Source organism: Ammospiza caudacuta, chromosome 5, assembly GCF_027887145.1.
Source record: "Ammospiza caudacuta isolate bAmmCau1 chromosome 5, bAmmCau1.pri, whole genome shotgun sequence".
NCBI lineage: Eukaryota > Metazoa > Chordata > Aves > Passeriformes > Passerellidae > Ammospiza > Ammospiza caudacuta.
Window position 1 is genome coordinate 14,181,475 of NC_080597.1, and position 19,905 is coordinate 14,201,379.

Genomic DNA, 19,905 nt, shown 5'->3' on the forward strand with positions numbered 1-19,905 from the left:
ACATGTGATGTGAATGTTAGTATATATTAACACAAACTTTTCTCCAAATGAAGCCTGATCAATTTTGATTTGCAGTTTTATCAGTGAAAAATACATTTACTGATAGGCTGTTATGATTTTACCTTTCTGTGTGAATGAACCTGAGAGTACATTAGAACTTAGGATAAATCTTGAGATACAGGCATAAGTCAGAGCATATTTCCTTTAAAGCCTAGAAGGGGTGGATGAATATCCTAACATGAGTAAGGGGACTGTGACATACTTGGCCTGGTTTGGGAAACAGGTGGGTTTTGCTTATAGCTCAGGATCATCAAAAGCATATTTTCCATCCAAGCCTTCCTTGTGCTCCGTTATCTTTCCCAGAGAATGGTGGGGGAAGAAATTTGCATTGTAACTGGGGACCAGCTCCTACAGTGCAGCTACATCATCTAATTTTCTTGGTCAGAGCCAGAGCCAAACCCATTGCTCCCTTCCTCAGTGGGGCAGGAACTCTGTTTGCTGCCATCCCTATCCATAGCAGTCTGGTAGTAGCAACATTTTTCCGGGGAAACCTCTGTGGTGCAAGCAGGGCTGTCCAAGTGGAAACAAGGCTGCCCAGCCATGAGGTGTGGAGCTGGGTGCAGGGAACCAACCCTTCAGGCCTGGGGGCTGTGTTAATGAAATAGCCAAGGAGGGCATACAGAAAACACCTTTCTCAGTGCTTCTTTCTGTACTACCTCCCCAGGGCTGGCATCCTGGAAGCAGCAGGAAAGGGTACACCAAGGGATTGTCCTGCTGTAGTGTGTTTTGTAGGAAAAGAAGGATAAGACAAAACAGACAACAATAATTGCAAAATATCCTCACTCTGAAATGAGGCAAAGTGCCAGAGAGCTCTTATGCAAAAAAAAAAAAAAAAAAAAAAATCTGGAGATTCAGCTGTCCCACATAAACAGCTTCCTTTCAAAGTCAGAGTCCAGGCTGAACAGGCCCACAATTCATATACATTCTGCTCCCTGCTGCTCTTGCCCAGAAGCCTTTAGAAATCAAGTATGTGCCACTCAATCAGTGTCAACATCATTTCTATCATAACCACCACCAAACAGTGCAAACTTGAAATTTAGCAGAATTCAGCACAACCTGTTTGCTTTGAGTAATTAGTTACTCTTCCCTGGTTCTGCCTTCCCATGCAGGAGGGAAGGAATTGTTATCAGAAGGTGATGCTTGCCAGAACACAGGGTGCCCTCTGAAAAGCAGGACTTCAGCTCCATTAAACATCCCCACGCCCTCTGAACAGAAAACTCAGTGTTCTGTATTCTTATGGCTTGGAACAAGTAAATATTTCCTCACAAGCAAATATTTCCTCCTGTACATTTCTAAAGCGATCTCTCTTGCACAACAGCAGTATGCGTTCAGGCGGTTCACTCTAATTATCGCTTTGTAACATTTTGCATCGGCTTCTGTGAAGTCACTGAAGTTGCTAGTATGTTTTCTTGAGTTTTTTAAATTTTTAAACAACTTGTTTCTGTGTCTGTCTGTCAACAGCTGTACTCTTCATTTTATGCACTTTGAATGCATTCATTTTCTAGAGTGTGTCTTGATACTGCAGCTCAGCTCCAAGCTGGAACCCACAGCAATCCTTTGACAGGCTGTCTGTTAGGCTTTCAGGTCATCCCTAATTTCAGGTTTTCTTCCAGACTCATAGATTTTATTGTTAAATAACAAATAATACAATTTAAGCTGTCACAGAAGTGTAAGAGCTGCTAGTTCTATTCTCTCCAGCTGCAGCCAGAAGCAGGCTGGAACACATGGGTGAGATGTTTGGATCCTTGGAGTTGGCTGGTGTCACCCACTCCATCAAGGTGGGTGTCAGTCTCTCCTCCCAGGTAATAAGCAATAGCACGAGAGGAAAGGACCACAAGTTGTACCAGGGGAGGTTTAAATTGGATATTAGGAAAAATTTCTTCACTGAAAGGGTGGTCAAGCACTGCAACAGGCTGCCTGGGGAAGTGGAGGCATTTAAGAGTTGGGTAGATCTGGCACTCAGGGATGTGGTTTAGAGGTAGACTTAGCACTGCTGCTTTAACAGTTGGACTCAGTGGTCTCAGAGGTTGTTTCCAACCTTAATGATTCTCTTGTGGGTTCCATCCCATTTGTAGTAAAATAATGGAATTCAAAAAAACCCTCAGAATAAAAGTATAGTACTTTAAAAAGTGTATTTTAAGTTTGTTTTTATAGTTCCAAATTAAATGCATTTTCTATTAAATGTTTAAGTCACTTTAAAAAATAACAGATTTTTATCCAGTGGAAAAACTGTTGTCTAATATAACTGTGAGGCAATCTCTCTTGGAAACAGTCTACTGCAAAATTATAGATGTTTGTGTTCATAGATCTCGTCCCGATTTTTTTCTTTCTGTGGTTCATCAGTGCATTTTCTGAAGTGTGAATTTGTTAGATTTAGTGAGTTCTTTCCTTTCTAAGTTGTACCAGTTACAATCTCAGATGGTGCTACACTGCCACAAGCCCAGGCAGACTGGCAAGCAGTAGCAGTGGCGTGCTGAGACTGGTTGAGGTGCACAAATGGATGAGGACACCTGTACATTCCATTATTCTTCTCTTGGTGTTTGAGAACATTCAAGTCACCAATTAAGCAATTAGATGCATATCAGTGTTTGCTTGGCCTTATCTTCCTCATAAAATACCTGGGCAGCACCAGTTTGGACAGAACTCAGGGATTAAGTAGCTCAGGTGAAAAAGCTGAAGTTGGTATAACTGAGGCAGTGACATTCTTTCAGGTTGCTCTGTGTGGCTGTGTTATTGCTGATGGCAGCAGCCAGCACTGTTACTGTGCTCCAAGCAGTAAGGCACACTAAGCAAAACTTCAGTGATGTTACTGTGCTTCATAATTTTCTGCCACAAGCAGGACATACCTTAATTTTAAGATTGAGCTTTGGTAAAGTATGACTTTGAGACTGCTAAACAGCAAAGGTGTGAGTTGCCATGTATTGGTGGGATTCCATACTCTTCATGACCAGGGAGTGACAAAGCTTGCCCTGTCCCTGACAGGTGGTGTGCCCAGGCTGTGTCTCTGGGGCAGAGAGGGTTAAACCACTTTGAACAAAGGCTTGATTAATGTCTTTCCTTCCTTGAAGGGAATGAGAGAAAGAAACAAAAGCAAGATAGAGAAAAAGCTGTTGTGAAACAAGCCCATTGCTGTTCTCTGGAAAACAAGTATGTGAGGATTCATTTTTTGAGGCATGCTGAAGCAGCGGGGCACCGGAGGGTGGCCACAGCCACTCTTCCTCCAGGGGCTGTCACTGCCCTGCCAGTGCCAAGGACTAAAATTGTCTGGCTTCTTAGAAGAGGACGTGGTCCTGACTGTGTGCCACAAAAAATGTCTGCTGTACAAAACCACAAGCTATTTCCCACTCCAGAGCAAAATTTTTAGTCGTAGCTGTTGCTGCTGTAGTTGGGGGATGGCTGCTGTGTGAAGAGGACTCCTTTCTGTCAGCATATCAAGGGGCTGGGAGGTGTCTGCCATCTCACACAGGTGTTTGCCTGTGTAAACGAACATTCTTTTCATGGCCAACTGAAAGGTCAATTTTCAGCTGACAACTGAAAAGTTTAAATAAGCACATGCATCTAGGGAAAACAGCTAATTCTATGGTTCATAGCAGTGTTGGCAAATTTTACCACAGAAAATGAGTCTATTGATTCTGCACTCCTTGACCATCAAGAAAGTAGTTATTACAGAAAATTTTTTGCATTGATTTATTAAGGGATGGTTATTTAGTGTTTGGACATCCAGAAAAGCAAGGGACTGCACTTCCTGAAGCAGGAGGAATGGTATGAAACTGCAGTGTGTGGCTCTCACATGGTTGCCAGTGTGTGCATCTTAGCACCCAGCTCCAGCAGCTCATTGCAAATACACCAGAGCATGCTCCTAAATGGAAGTCTAGAAATAGTAATTACAGATTTCAAATGTTCCCAGGTAAGACCACTAAAAAGAATTTGGAACATAGGGAGCTGTGGACTTTTATGTTTCCTTGTATGTAGATATAGATATGTATTTTTAAAACTATTAAATGTAATCACACTCCATTAGGCAAATTCTCTGAGAATACAGAGGAATATATGTCTTTGAAAATATGTGTTTGTGAGCTTGATACATCACAGCATTTTAAATTACTTTTATTCTGAAAGTGCTAAACCCTATAAACTTTAAATGAGACTTTTCAAAACAGGATTAAGCCTTTTCAATCCAATTGCAACACGTTTTATTTGAATACACAAACTGAAACATAAAATGATGACAACAATTATTCCTGGAAGGTATTAAAAAGTTGATCTGTATGCATAAATTGAATTATGGCTCTGGCAAGCGTGCTCTATAAGCAAACAGACACAGTATAAACACTTCATACTCCTCTAACATCTACTGCCAAGGTCCTCTAATCATTTTAAATCAGTTCAGACTGTTGCTGTGAGATAGCCTGCCTGTACTCGATTACATATGCACAAAATAGGAAGATTAAAGAAAATATCATGGGGACAAAAGAAATTTCTTCAAAAACTTAGGGAGGGAAGGCCGGAAATGAAGGTAGTGAAGATGGCACCATCTGCAGTCTCAAGGACTGGTTGTTCAAATTCCTGAGTGATACAGAGAAACCATAGGGGAGCCCAGCTGCCAAGAACTCTAAAGGCATTTCAACAGCACATTTGTGAAGTGCAATTTTGCAAAAGACTTATAAACTGACCACACTGGGCAGATTTTCCTGGGATTAGGAAAAAACATGGTCTTGCCATGAAAACCACTGCTCTGCCAGACCTGATGTTCTGCTACAAAGTGTAGTTTTCCTCATGGAATTGATGTTATAGTGTTCCTTGGATATTAGTGTTGTTAAATAACAACAATAACCACAAGGAAGCAGCTCTCCTACATGGAAAATTTCAATATTTGCACAATATTTGCTTGCTGCAGTGAAAATCAGTGTTAGAATACCAGGGATGAAGCAACCCAGCAATAGTGTGTGTTGTGTCCTCCAGCCACCCCAGGGACAGAGGAGTACGTGTTTTGTTGCTTTGCCAGCTAAAAGTCAGCACTGACAACTCATTGCCTATCCACAACTGTGTGCTTCTAGTAAGTAACAACAATTTAAAAAACTAATGGGAAGGTGTGTCATAAAGTGGGGTTGCTGTTTTGACCCAGATGAATGCTCTGGGGATAAATGCACTCAAGACTTGGAGATGCATCCATCTTGCAGTAATGAGGAACCACCCAACCTAGTGGCCTGGATTGTTAAAGCCTCTTTGCTTCTGTAAAAGTTACTGTGTCATGTAACTCAGTGTTGATCTTGTTGCTGAACTCCAGGACTTGATCAGAAAATAGGGACTATTGCCCAGACATTGAATTTTAATAGCATTGTTAAGAATAAGGCAAATGACCTAACACAACTTTTCACCTTCAGTCTGTATGAGGTTTGCCCAGGGTCCCTGTGTTGGCCGCAAAGGTAGGATGCACTGTGAAGGTCCTGAGCTGGGGAAGAGGTTTTAGCTCCATTTTCTCCTATGTCTTTGGAGGCTTTTTCTCTAGGACATCTTCCACAAACCCTGTCCAGAGTGCTTGCTATATTTAAAAGAAGGGAGATCCTTGGAAACCATGTGCAGATAGCCTAAACCAAGCTAAAAGTGCAGAGAAAGAACAGACAGCCTGGGTAGGTGATGAAGCATATGTTCTACAAACCCAGACTGCCTTAAGCTAAAGCAAACAAAGCAAGCTGGGGAAAGTTATAATGGCTTAGATTTCCTAAGTACAACAATTTTTATTTTATTTTGAAACAATTTTCCCTTAAGGAATGTCCTTTCATTTTAAGTTGGAGAAGGCTGACAACTCATCCTATGATTTTTTTTCCTTTTGCTGGAAAGAATTAATTTTTTTTGGCTAAACCAAAACATAATTTTCCCCCCTGATGTTCATCACCCACCTTTCAGTATGACTCCCTCACCATTTCAGCCCAGTACTTGCTGGTTACTTAGAAAAAAAGTAGATTTTCCATAATAGTTCTCTTATTATTTTTGCTAAATAACCTGATGTGACAGTTTGTATGCTTTAGAATTACAACTTTCTCAAGTACTCAGGTGGCATGAAATGGAAATGATGCCAAACTTAAGCTACTCATTGCCAAAACATGATGCTGGACAGAGAATGGGCATCCCCTTGAGACCTAACCCCCCTGTGCTAGTAAGGTGTAAATGTCCAGTTCAAGAGTCTGCACTCCAACAGCTCAGAAAGCTTCCCAATGGCCCCAAGAAAACCTGGAGGTCCGTGGTAAAACACTTGGTACCTTTGTGTGTTATTTGATGGGAAGAGGAGAGAGTGAGTGCATCCTGACTTGGAGAGTCGTGTCCCTGTTGGTCAGAGCAGGAGGCAGAGACTGTGATGGGCAGTAAAAGAAGATTTGCTTTACACTTGGGTGAAATGTTTTGTGCTAATAAGGACAATTCAGCCTTGCTACAGATTGCTGGAGAGTGAGGATCCCATTCAGAAAAGTCTTTATGAATACCTGTCAAAATGGTATGGCTGCTTCATCCTGGGGTTGGATGTCTTTCTCTGGTCCTGTCCAGATTGTTCTCTGTATTTTTTCTATGATTCATAAAATATTTGTTGGCTGTTTTGTTCTCTTCTGCCATGACTTATCTACAGTGGTAAAATTCAGATTCACTTCTGAAGCAATTTTCCACTATTTCTTTGGAAACAGCATTCCCTGCCTGTTAGCACTCTAAGCCCCTAATCAGAGGAAAAAATAACAGCTGGAAAATTACCTATCTAAGATCATATCCACAGGCAGAGGAAATCCTCAGAAGTAATAAGCACCTTGGGGATCTCCTGAAACTATGGCTTTCAAAGAGTTTAGCAGAACCATGTCTTCACACCTCTTTGTAACCATCCCAAATTAGCCTGTGCGCCACCTTTTCCATTTCTGGGAGCACATCTGTTCCAGCCATGCTCAAACCGATCCCACTATCCACACACAGAGTCTCCAGAACCTTCCATTGATTAGTAATTCTCATGAAGGTGGAAACTCCCTGTGATGCTTGATCCAGGAGTTTGCTGGTGGACATCAGGTCAATGCACAGGGACTCATGAGTGCCAGTGACACAGAAGTGACTCCAAGAGGATTTGGACATCCACATGGTGGTGGAGGTCAGTGCAGGCAGGGCCACAACATTGGCTGCAGCTCTGAGAGGGACATTAGAGTATTTTGCTCTTCTGACACCAGCAAAATGAATCACTGTGGTAAAGTTTGAGATCCATTTGTGCCTATTGCTGGGAACAGGAAGAGGAGCAAGTAAATAAGACTGGATGTGTTATGGCTAGCTGTCTTTCGTTCTGTTTGATCATTTGAAAAGACAGATGACTGCTTACTTTAGGCTATTAGGCATGTTTGTTATACATAAGGATTCATGAACTTTCAGTTATGCTTTTTTAAAAAAAAAACTTGCTAGAATTACAGTGAGTATTAGTTAAATTTCTGTGACTGTTCTGAATGAAGATAGCAGTAAGTATTGAGGCACTGGGTAAATGCACTGCTCTCTACATTGTGCTAGTAAAATGTTTCCTTATCTTAAAAGACAGCACAAATTCACAGAGGAGAAATGTGGGTAAATAACATGTTAATCAGTGACAAATTTATGCATAGACACATACATAAATAAAATTTCATAACTTTATGATGATTTATTACCAAAGCCAAAATATTTCCAGAGGAGTAGTTTTCCACTGGAGGAGAAAATTCTGTGAAGCTAGGAACATAGTGACAACTTCTACATATTGTTTGGAAGAGGAAAATTTTATTAAAACATGAAAGGCCAAGTAATTTTATTTTGTGAACTACTAGAAATCCAGAAAACAATTAACTGTGGGCAAATCCTAAGGAATTACTTGTCTCTGAACTTGTTTAGAGAAATTTATTCACAGACAGTTCACATTGAACATCACCCTCAGTAACCAGCAAAATACATTGTTTAATGGTGATCACTTATGGCATAGAAAAAGAAACCAGTAAAAAAAAATGTTGCTTTGCAAAATCTGTTTTGTGTAGCTCCTTCTGTCAAAACCTTTGTGGGTAGACTGATCCCAGCAGGAAAGCAATTTTCTGGAAATTACAGCAAAGTGGAGTGTTTCCCAGATGGGTGGAAAGTTCCATCTTAATGCGTAATAGTAGCTCCAAATAGGTGAGAGCCATGCTTGTGGGATCCTGGGAGTGTTCTTGGGGTCTTCTGCTATAAACAGTAGGCAATAAAGACAAGCAAAGTTTAACTTTCCTCATAAACTGAAGGCTGCAAGAGTTCTCTGGCAGAGGCTGTTGTCATTTGTCTGAACTGTATAAAGTGAAAAAGCTGTGAAAGCACTGGTTGAACAGAGCTCCTGAAACCTTGTGCTAGGACACCTCCTCCAAAAATGTCAAGGAGAGCAGATATTTTAAGTTTAAAAAAGGGTGGAAACTGAGACGTTCTAGAGTCTTGCTTAATGCTCTGCTCTGCTTATTGACTAGAGAAGTGATTTGGTTAAAAGGCGGTGGAATTTCTTTTTGTTCTTCTCACTGAGGTTCTGAAAGGCCAAATACTTAGCCTGTGGATTTTTAGAGGGAAAACCTTAATGTTTTTCTCAAGAAGCAAAGTAAATTGGAAATAGGAGCCTTCCTACAACCAAAACATGAATGTTTAATTCACTCTGAAAGTCGGCTGAGCCTTACAGCTCTCTGAACTTTCTTCTGACAGCTGTGCCCTTTGAGGACTCTTTGAGGTCCTGCTGCCCACCACAGTCCCAGATGCAATCTTAGACAGTCACAAACCTGTGGGATCAAATGTCAGCCCTGCAATGGTTGGTTCTACAACATCCAAGGCCCTCACCCTGCAAATAGAGATTGTAACAGATCTCCTTCCACCTACTGCTCTCCTGCATTGGGGAGGATAACTCACAAAACTGTGTGTGAACAGCCCAGTGCAGAGCATGGATTTGAGCCCCCTGGGACCCACATGTAGGAGGAATTTGGAGTGTTAAATGTCATTTATCTCAAGCTTCTCTTTTTGCTTTTCCTTGCCTGCCTGCTTTAATTTTCAAGGTATGAGGAAACTGTATATGTAGACATCCCAGCCCAGAGGCAGGGGATCTGTGTGAGGTGCTCCTGTAGTGTGCAGCCCTTACAGGATGAATTCTCCCACTGTCTCCTGGTTCAGTGTGGGCATATCCAGGCCCCTGCCCAGGTGTTGGGGGTGCCACTGCCCATGAGCACGAGCTGCTCCTGAAGGCAGGGGCAGCAGAGCTGTGCACAGTTTGCTTTCCTGCAAAGCTGCCTTGGTGACCCAGTCCCTGACCCCGGCACACTCACAGCTATGGGCTTCAGCTTCCTCTGCTTGGGAAATACAGGAAAGGCAAGGGGGGAGGGAGGGAGTTCACAGCAATTCCTGCAAGACTGTGATTCAGTTATTTGTTCTTCTACGAACACCTTAGCCAGATTACTAAGGCAGATCTGCTGACCCAGAAACAGTCAAGCTAAATTTCACATGTGGTGGAAAGGCAAAGTGAGTTAAAAGCCATATACAGACTGTTATCTTCCTACTTTCAGTGGTTTACCTCCCAGTACAAGCCCCGGCCTACACCAAAGATATAACACAGAAATTTGCTCAGGGGCTTTTCTCTTTTTTTCTACCTCTTCCTCATCTCAGGAATCTGGGCTATCTGAGGTTACCTACACCTGTGATTTTTGAATTAGCAGCACATAAGCTCACCACAGCTGTTGGGTCTCTCAGATGGGAGGGTTGGGGTGGCCTATTTCCTTTTTTGTTGACGTTCAAGCTGCTGGGATAGGGGCTGCTGGGTCTACTGCACCTTTTCTTTCCCTTAGGTAAGACATTTTTCCTTGCAGGGCAGGTGAAAAGGAGAAGGAAGAGTGTCAAGTGTAATAAATCTGTTCTGGTAGCTTGGGCTGCTGAGCTCCTGCTGGGGAGGCAGGAACCTGTCTCTGCCTTATCAAAGCATGGGTCTGTGAGATTTCTGAGGAATTGAAGATAGACAGGATAAATTTAGGGGGGAAAGTGCTTCCTGTTTTTGCTTCAGATGTCTGTTTGTGAAAGACCTTTCTGCAAACAGAAAGCATCAACCTACTCTGCAAAGTGGGTGTGAAACAGTCTACTGCAGACAAACTGGTTAAACCATGCCTAATATCAACCTCGTGCTGAGACAATGCAAAGGGCTTAAGTATTTTGTTTGAATTTTTACATTTCTTTTGACGGCAGTGATATTTCCTGGGAGGTTGTCTCTGGTGCCACTGCTGGGTTTGGGCTGTTGGGTTGCTCTCAACCTGTGATTCCCTAGTGCCAGAGAAGCATTGTACTTCTTGGGGTGCTCTGGGTGCCTATGGAACCTGATGTGCCTCATCCCAGCACCTGCTTGTGGGAACATGTGGCAGGACTCTGTAGAGGGCAGGATTCCCAACCTGTGTGTGGGCATAACTGTAGGAGCCTGCAATCATAAATACATTGAAACTCTTGGCTGAAAATCTCCAAATATATCTGTTTTCTGGTCTTCCTTTTGGAACACTAGCTTTTTTTTTAAAGGTACTTTAATAAAATACAACTTGAAAGTATTAAGCCCCAAGCAGCACATGACCCCAGCACTGCAGAAATCCCTTTAGAGTCCTCAGTCATGTAATCCTGTGTGCAGCATGCAGGGCAAGATGGGAAAGTTATTCTCTTGTCATCACGTTCCTCTGTCCAGGTGACTAGGCAGCATCTGACATGGAGGTGGTGTGCACTGGCCATTACAGGAGCCACTACCTTCAAACCCCAATACTCTTTAATAAGTGTAGCCATGATTTCCAGAAAGTGGCCCTGCATGGTTAAAAATTAATTCAAAAGATGAATATTTATGAAAATACTATTACCTTTGATTTCTTCAATTTTTTTGAATATTTTGTCAAATATATGAATACTTTCTCATTCCTATACCATGATATAATCTATAAATGTAGAGGCTAGTGCAGCTCCCTTTGCAAAAGGAGAATATTTGTTGCTCTCCATACCACACTAAACAGGTCAGTCTCCACAATCCATCAGCTGGCTTCCTCACCACCATTTTAACCCTTTTCCTGTCTTGATTCTGCCAGAGAATGAATTCTGTTGGGCATGTCAGACTTTTATTCCACACCCAGTTCATAAACCTTCACAGGGTCAAAATTACTAAAAAGTAGTCTTTTCCATGTGTTTCCTTGTGCTTTTTCTCTCCTGATTACTTTTGGTTTGTAATTTCTCATGGTTAGCACAGCATGTCCACACTTCCATCGTAAATGCTACTGGAAAGATGTACTTCACACTCAATACTGTTTTTAAATGCTGGGTTTTCCTAGACCTGGGAAATACCTTAGGTGAGTAACCTTTCCCTGGAGGTGGGCCATGTCAAGGCCTCTTTCCTCAATGAAAGGAAGAATCCAGAAAAATGAAGGCAAGCATCCGAGTAATCTTTGCAGGGAGTGAGAGTGTGTGAAGCGAACCCTCACTCAGCAGCCAAGTTTGATTTAGTTGTTCATTCATGTGGCAAAAAGAAACTTGTGAAAGGGGAGAGAACAAGAATGGATGTGTTTAGCTGCAAAGAAGGTCAAGGAATAAGATTTGGAGGCAGCAAAGAAAGTCACAGAAGGTCAATCACTAATGCCTGTGGAGTGCTGGAGCTATTGGGTGAGAAAGAGGTGCAAATCAATTCAGTTGTTTCTGTAGTATCTTTGCAGCCTGCTAGGGCATGTGTTTCCTTGAGGGATGCTGCAGGGCTTGCTGTCACTGTGGTAATAAATGCCAGAAAATTTGCAGTGAAATTCACATTTACTCATATTGTGATGGAATTGGTACTCATATCATCCGTTCCAGCTCAGAGGATCCTCTCTGATTACATAACTGGTGTTGAGTCCAAAAGAAACAGCAAAGAGAGCAACTTGCATAGTACTGGGATGAGCCATAGTACAAAGGGGGAAAGGTTTGGTCCCTGTTTTGTGTTTTCCCATCACCAGTGACCAGGGTGAGGTCTGGACTGTGAGTGCCCTCCTTCCCAAGAAAGTACATTATGTTTCTCAGCTATTTCCCCCTTTTACCCTGATGAGTGGCTCATGCAAAGTTGAAAAGTTCAGTGTAGGTGGAGCCAGATGCCTTCCATGAGACTGTAGGGCTTGGTAACTGGATAAGGTGAGGTATGTTGGTTAAAACCCCCATAAGGATTTGAAGCTGACTTCCTGTGGCACTTCTCAGTGTTCTGAGTGCTGAGGAAAGGGAACTGCAGTGCCCCCCTTTCTCCTACCATGCACTCTGAAATTGCTCTTACAGCCTCAAACTCTTGCACACTCAAAGACCAATTCTGGAAGCACAGGGCTGTGAGCCAAGAAACTTGGTGGGCTTGGGCCTGGAGAGGTGTAGATTGCTGAGGAAATTCATGACTCGTGGTGTGCTCTAAATGCCATGATTAGAAAAAAACTAGTAGAAATCCTAAATCAGTGCTTAACTTTTCTGCTTTTCTCTCCTGCTTTGTTCTGGAAGGACTGTGCTTCACAGGGGACCAGAGAGATAGTATGTTGGATTTCTGATCCACAGAGAAGAACCTTTCTCAATGTTGGAGGTTCCTCTTTGAAGTGCCTCAAGCAGAAATCAATATGGCTAACACCTGGTAAAGGCAATCTTCTCATAATCCTGTAGAAAGAAAAAAGCAGGACTGCAGTCTCCCCACAGTGGAAAGGCAGGGATTGACTGCAAGGGATGCTGCCAAACAGCTGGTTTGGGCTGTTCTGGACTGTCTGAATCCACTGCTGAACGTGTGGGATGGTGGGATCACTTTTCTGGGAAACCTCCCTGTTTCACACGCAGGGCAGGGTGTCACCCTATAGATGGAAGCTGAGGTAGTGGCATGAGGAGCAAAATAGTTTTCTCAAGAGGTCACAAAGCAAAATACCCTTGGCTAGCTTTCCCAAGGGGCTGTCCTGGCTTGGCAGAACAACCCTGGTCTGGTTAATTGGGGGAAGAGAAAACTTGGGATGAGTTTCCTTGCAGTGAGGACATGGGGCCTCTGGTTTGTGCATCTGTACCTTGTGTCAGCAGAGTCACTCCTGATCTTTATGTGCTCCAATGTCAGCAGGATCCTACCCAAAGTCCTCAGCACCCTGCCCTAGCATGGACTTTTGTTATGTGCAGGGGTTCTCTGAGACATATTCTGGGTCAGCATGAGCTCTCATTTATCTTTAATTGAGTGTACATTTGTCCTGATGCAAAATTTTGTCTTTGCTGCGTTCAGTGATCTTGGACTGATCTGAGCCCTCCACCCAGGTAGCTTTGCAGTCTACAGAGCAGGAATTGAGCAGCTTCCTCCAGTGGTGCCCCTGGTGTCCATGTGTAAGTGTTTATACACACGTGTTGTCTTCCTTTCCAGCTCCTTCTTTCTGTCCTCTTTTTCCATTTGGTTCTGCTTTGCATTTTATTTGCAATGTGTTGTCCTGTTGTGAGTATTGCTCATGCATGTTGAGTTAGGGTTCCCCAAGGAGTCTGTCTGGCATTGGAAAATTAAGTTTTTTTGGCTTTTGCACTCTCAAAGCCCTTTATTATAAGCTGGGGGTTTTGCTCTGGGGTAGTAGGATGTTGGGAAGAGCTGAAATATGGCACTGCTGAGAATCAATTAGTGTAAAAACTGCTCTAGTACCCAACTACGTGCTGATTACTCTGCCCCCAAAGGCAAATGTGTTTGCAGTTTAGGTCACAAGTGAAATAAGCCTGCTGAATCTCATTCTAACATGTCACTCTCTTATGGACTTTCTTTTCCACCCCAGTGCTTACCTCTAGACATGTGAATTTTCTTGTTGAGGGCTGGGAAAAATGTTCTGGAACAGCAGATCCCTTCCTTCTTCTTCCCCCAGAAAATAAGGAAATCATCTTGCAAATACGAAACTGATTTATTTCAAAGTGTTTTGGTCTGGCAGATAGCAACAGAGACACTGGTTTTAGTCAGAGTAGAAAGGTTGTCATCTCATCTTAAACCTTCAAATTTGACTTGCTCTACACAAGGGATCTGAGTTTGTCCTCACTGCTTGCTGTGGGGATTTGAGATATGTCTTGCACATCCCAGGCATGTGATTTCTTTTCCTTCAAGACTCCCTGTAACACTGGCTTTGCTTCCACACTTAAACAATTCACACACCAAATTGACACATCAACTCTGATTCTAGTTCCAAGATGATCTTAATTAGCTAAGGAATGTACCAGCCTCTCTGCTGTTGAATACCTTTGCACTTCCCAAGAAAGTGGTAATGGTTAAATATTCTGCCAGTCTGATGGTGAGCAGCTTTTGGGCTTTGTTTGATACCAGAAAAGAATGAAATGAAGTGTTATTAAATGAGGACCCTCCTGCATGCAGCCAAAGGCATGACCTTTTGTGGTCACCCATCCTCTCTGACTGTTTGCCAAACTCACTATCTGCCCTCAGTTATCATTACACTTTGACCAGGAGAAGAGATCTCATTGTTGCACCCAGGCCTTACTGGCAGGCAACAGGTGAAAAAATACAGTACTACAGGTACTTCCTTCCTTTCCCTGTGTCCATTTCTGTCTACCCAAAATTGCATCCTAATTGTGGCTCATGGCTTGATATGGCTATTTGCATTTTCCTCCACACTCTTGTAAGTCTCTTGGCAGCTTTGTGGTATGAAAATATGATATAAATCCAAGGGGCATTCTTCAATGTAAGACTGTCAAAATGTACGGCGCCCATCCCACTTTGCCTCTTACTATTTTCCCTATTTCTCTCGCACAACTTTAGGGAAAATTGGATGCATGTCCTTTCTGAAACAGACTCCTATTCCACATGCTTAGTCTTGGGGGAGAGGAAGCTCTGCCTGCCCGTGGGGGAACAAATTCCTGTCCCTGTGCAGTGCAGGGTGGGGTGGCTGCACGATGGCTGTGCCAGTGCTTTCCTGTTGCTTCACCTGCTGAACGTGAGCATGCTCATGCTGCATCCAAAGCCCTGAGCTTGTTTAACAGCAGGGAATGCCAGGTAAGCCCGGGCTCTAATCAACTGCTGTGGTAGCTGCTATGCTGCTAGGGATGTTAGCACATCACCTGGGTTCCTGCTGACCCCACCAGCTCTTAGCCTGTTGAAAGAATCTGAAGTGCTGCATAGTTTGTTCTCTTTGCTGTAAAGTAACTTGTGCGTAGCTGATGCAAATATCTTTTGGATTTCAGTTTGCTTTACAGCTATACAAGAAGTCACAAGCAATTCAGGTTATTTACCATAAAAGTGAGTAAATTTTCCAGTACATGATTTGGTCTATTCTTGTCATGTGTCAGTCCTGTCAGAGCAGGAGGTGCTGAAGGCCCCTCTGTCCACGCTGGACCCTTCCAGTTGGAGCATTCCGTTGGAGCATGTATGTGACCATTCCAAGTGATGTGTTTCATACCAGGCAGTGGGGCCAGTAAGACTCTAGAATGTGCTAGATGGAAGCAAATCATACTTGGAGCTGCAGTTTGGGCTTTCCTCTCTCCTTGTCCAGCTGCTGGTAGAATGGGTTTCCCAAGCTCCCACCTGCAGGCCCATTTATATTCCTCATCTAAACCTTTATTGGGCAAGTTGGGGAGCAATGGTCTGAAAGCAATGGTCTGAAACTGAGCAGAGTTGGGGGAAGCAGTTTCATAACTGATGGAAACCAGTATGGGAGCATTTGCCCCTGGGAAGAGACTGAATCTTTTTTCATCAGATACAAATGAGGCAATGCAAAGGAGGAGGAGGAGGATTCTATTAAAATGAGAGGGGGGAGGAATTTGATGGCATGACTTGGGCAGGATGAACTCTCACAATCTGTCCTGCATTATTTAATCAGTATAGGTTATTTGATTATATGGTATTCCCTGTTAGAGAGGTTTCACTGTATTGTCTTCCTTACTCAAAAAGTACAAGGTCACCTGCTTAACTAGAATTGCCAGTGCTGCCTGACCTCAGGGAGGAGGATGCCTGGAAAGAGTAGTGAGCTGTAAAAGGGACCGGTGTGAGCATTTAAGCTAAGCACTAGTTGACATTTGCAGTTGTAGACAACAAGAGCTTTGCCAAACCTGCCCTGAATGTTGGCTGTGATTGGAGAATGGCACCTGGTCAAGTTACAGTGCAAAAATTTGTACAGTGCTACTGTTAAGCAGTTGAGCCTTGTGAGCTCTATTTAGGGCTTGTACTTATGAAGCAACTGGAATAACATGTTGGGTATGGTGGTAACTCCTCCTCTCTGGCACTTGAATTTAGACTTGGATTTTATTCAGTTTTTTGACCAGGACCTCAGCTGTTTGCAAAGGGGCAAAGCAGGACTTGTGACAGTGGTTCTGAACACCCCTGGGTGCAGAGTTCCACCTGACCTTGGGATTGTCCTTAGATCTACACCAGGAGATTTCTAATGTACCTGAGGAGAAAGAAGAGACATCTGCCCCACTTCTGGTTTTTATATTCCCCTCTGGTCTCAGTGGGTAATAGAATAAAATGGGAATTGCCCTTGGGTAACTGCCAGGAAGCAGAATTCTTCTTTGTTGGCATAGATTTATGAATGGATTTATAAATGCTACGTGAAGGCCACCCCTGCTGAAGGGGCCTGACTTCTCCAGTGGTGCCCACTGAGTTCATCCAGGGATGCATTTGCACTTGACCCTGTTGGGAGCCTTCCCTGCTGCTCCTGTGAAGTGCTCATCCCTGTCCCTGTTTGTCTCAGCTCTGAGGAGCCCACCATGACCATACAGAAGAGTTTCCGTGAAATGTACGCTCTGGCATTTTCCTGCTCCAGTCACTCCAGGGATAATAAATAGCAATGGTAATAAATGTATGACACATTTTCCAATGTACATACATTCTGGTACATGAAGTAGTCTCTCTCTATGAGTGTATGGTTTCATTTCTTCTCTGATACCTCCCCAGTGTACTCCTTCAGTGGCAGGAAACTGGGGTTCTTGGGCTCAGGAGGGAGGCAAAGCAGCCCTCTGCAGGTGTGGGTAAGGGCAGGTGCACCTATAGGCTGCAAACAAGTGGTCTGAAAAAGAAGTTCATGCTGAAGGAGTTGGTCTTCCTTACCCCGGTGTACATGCTTCTGCCTTCATGCTTGTAAGAATTTTTAAGTGAACAGAAATTTTCTTGGTTTAGTATCAGTTAGGGGAGCATGAAAGAAGTTTAAGGGATTTTTAATCTCATGAGATGAAGACCTCCCTAGTTGTAGCTGCAGGTTATGTATGCAATGCTAGCTAATGCCACCCTTGAATAACGAGTACAGTGCAATACAAGTGTCATACACTGACTTGTGTTTTACTGAGGTCCTCAGCTGAGGGGGGTGTGTGTGTGTGGGAATGCAAACGTGCTTGTAATGCTCTAGGGCTTGAACTAGTTCCATGTGGAACCAGCTGGGATGTACCTATGGAATAAAGCTCAATTTGTGAGCTGCATTGTGAGCTTTAATGTGCGGCTGCAGAACACTCTGGTCAGAGTTAAATGTGAAGCAATGCACATATCTAGGTCATATCAGCAAAAATATGTGCATATATATCAGATTCAGTTAGTTCACCACTCCTGATTTTCTCTTACTCAAGCTGCAAGAGAAAATGGTACTGGTTTGGACTACACGACCCCTCTGTGGCCTCTTCAAACTTTGCCCATTCTGTAATTCTGATTCTGCCTCACACCTACTGAAGTGGAAGGTTTTATTTCAGATTAAGTGGAGAATATTCCATTAAGTGAAACTGATTTGGCTTGAACTAGTGAGGTTGTTTTTAGGAGAAATCTTCAGTTTCATCAGCAGTCAGTCTTGAATGTTCTGTGTTCAGCATTAAAGCCTGATATGCCAAAACCAGAAATTCAATGAATTAAATAGATTTGGTCACCAATAACAAGAAGAGACTGACAAGACAAAAAGAAATAAATGTCATGTTTTTAATGCTGGTTTGAACAGCCTTACATGAAGACAAAGCACCAGACGTTGAGTGTCTCTCAGCAAAGCCTGACAGCATTGGTTGGCTGTCCAGAGCCACCTCTTTTTCAGTACTCATCATTGAAGGGGTACTCTGGATGGTCACGCCACCTGTGGAAAGGTCAGATTGGACAAGTGAGCTCCTTGGGTGAAGCAAGACATCAAATCACTGCAATCGACCTGTGCCCAGCAAACCTCTTCCTTGCAATATATGTGTGGCCTTCATGGAAGGCTCTCCTGCTTATCCACAAGCTGTTGTGCTCTGAATGACTGACCCTGCAGAGTTGGAAGCAAGCCTGTGTATTTAAGTAGAGGACAGTGAAGGACCATTTTTCAGGCCTACAGACTGCATATCTTAAGGAGAGATGAGGGAAATCAACAGGACTCTGGATGTCAACTATTCCCACTATTTAACTCAGGTGAGTAGAAGTGTTTTAGGAAAGGGGGCTGGTTTCACCATGTGTGCTGTACTGTGGAAGGGGAAATCTTTGTTCAGATGTCTAGAAAGACACCTAGAAATAAGGGCTATGTGTGAAGAAGAGGTAGAGACACCAGACTGTTCTGCTTTGCTTTATGCCCTTAGAGCTGGCATGAACAGGTCTGGGTCTAGGGTGGTGCTTTCCCCAAGCAGCTGCCATACCTAAACTAGGTCTGGCTGTCCTGTAGCTTTGCCTACACATAGATATTCTGCCAGTATCTACTGTGGCAGAGAATTTACAAATAAGATTTGGGAATGACCCTGTTCAGGGGAGAAAGGGATGGTCATGGGTGCACCCTAACAAAGAGACATTTCAGGCTTTGTTTTAGAAACTGCATCTCAGGGAAGATGCACAATTCAGGATCATTGTAAAAGGCAAGAAGAAAATTCCCAGGGTCAACTTCAGGTGAAAAAAATAACGCTGTGTTTGCCCATTATTGGCAGACTTGAGAGAGAGGTAGCTGTTTTCTGTTGTGGGTTTTCTTGTTTGTTTGAGAAGCTGATGCTAAATCACAAGCCCTGGCTTGACAAACACTTTCCATTAGCTAAATGAAAAATTTCTGAAGAGCATTCTCAGGTGCACCATGACAGCTGGCTGCCTTGCCTTACAGCACAGCACAATAAATACTGGCATTTACCCAGCTGTGAACCGTTCCAGTCTGGGAAGGACACATTTCACAATATTGAAGGTAACTAACTGGAAGGCATCAAACATTTTGAATTGGTTGTGTCAAAACATTTCATTCTGATATTCAGCCAAGATCAAGTGTTTACACATTAACAGATTGAGTTGGTTGAAAAAAAATCCCAAAAAACAAAACAAGCCACAACACTTTGACTTGTTTGACTTCAGTATAATTTAATGATGTCTGAGTTGCCAGTATCATCTCTACTTTTCATCTATTGAGCATGCTTGCTAATCAGATCTCACATATTCAAAAGTCTGAGTCCTTTGAGTGAAAATGATTCACTTGGAGAAGTCAGTGCAGCTTGGCATAGCTGGTAGGGAAAAACATCCATAGCAGAGAATGGGAGCATAAGATAAATCAAGCAGATACATTAATGTAAAACTTGCCCTGCACAATGCTTCCAGATTTCTCCAAGAGGAGAAGAAACAACTTCAGATTAAGATTTCCTGAAGTACTCATATTTTTATAAAACCTCCATTTTCTTCTCAGATGCTCAACTTGCTAATTCATTCCACTGATTGCGTTATCCTGTTTGCATGGGCTTACTCATACCATCGGAACAACAGGTTTGCACACAGTACCCTTTATGGTAGCTGATAAGGGGAAAAACCAGAGAAAAGCTGGATTTTTCCATTCCTGCTGGCATGTGTATCACAGCAGTCAAAGGTTTTGCATGAAATTGACTAACCAAAAGTCTTTCTGTAGTGTGGTTTGACTTTTTCAGCTACAGATTGCTGGATGAAATAAG

General features: G+C 43.0%; 1 protein-coding gene across 1 annotated transcript in view; it reads right to left on the reverse strand.

Moving 5' to 3' along the window:
- Positions 1-17,939: 17,939 nt before the first annotated feature.
- The window catches only part of AKR1D1 (aldo-keto reductase family 1 member D1), a 34,720-nt gene continuing 32,754 nt past the window's right edge, over positions 17,940-19,905 (reverse strand). Inside the window, exon 9 of the mRNA XM_058804853.1 lies at positions 17,940-18,101. Coding sequence (XP_058660836.1) covers positions 18,059-18,101 — 43 coding nt within the window. The 3' untranslated portion in view covers positions 17,940-18,058. The remainder of the gene's footprint in view (positions 18,102-19,905) is intronic.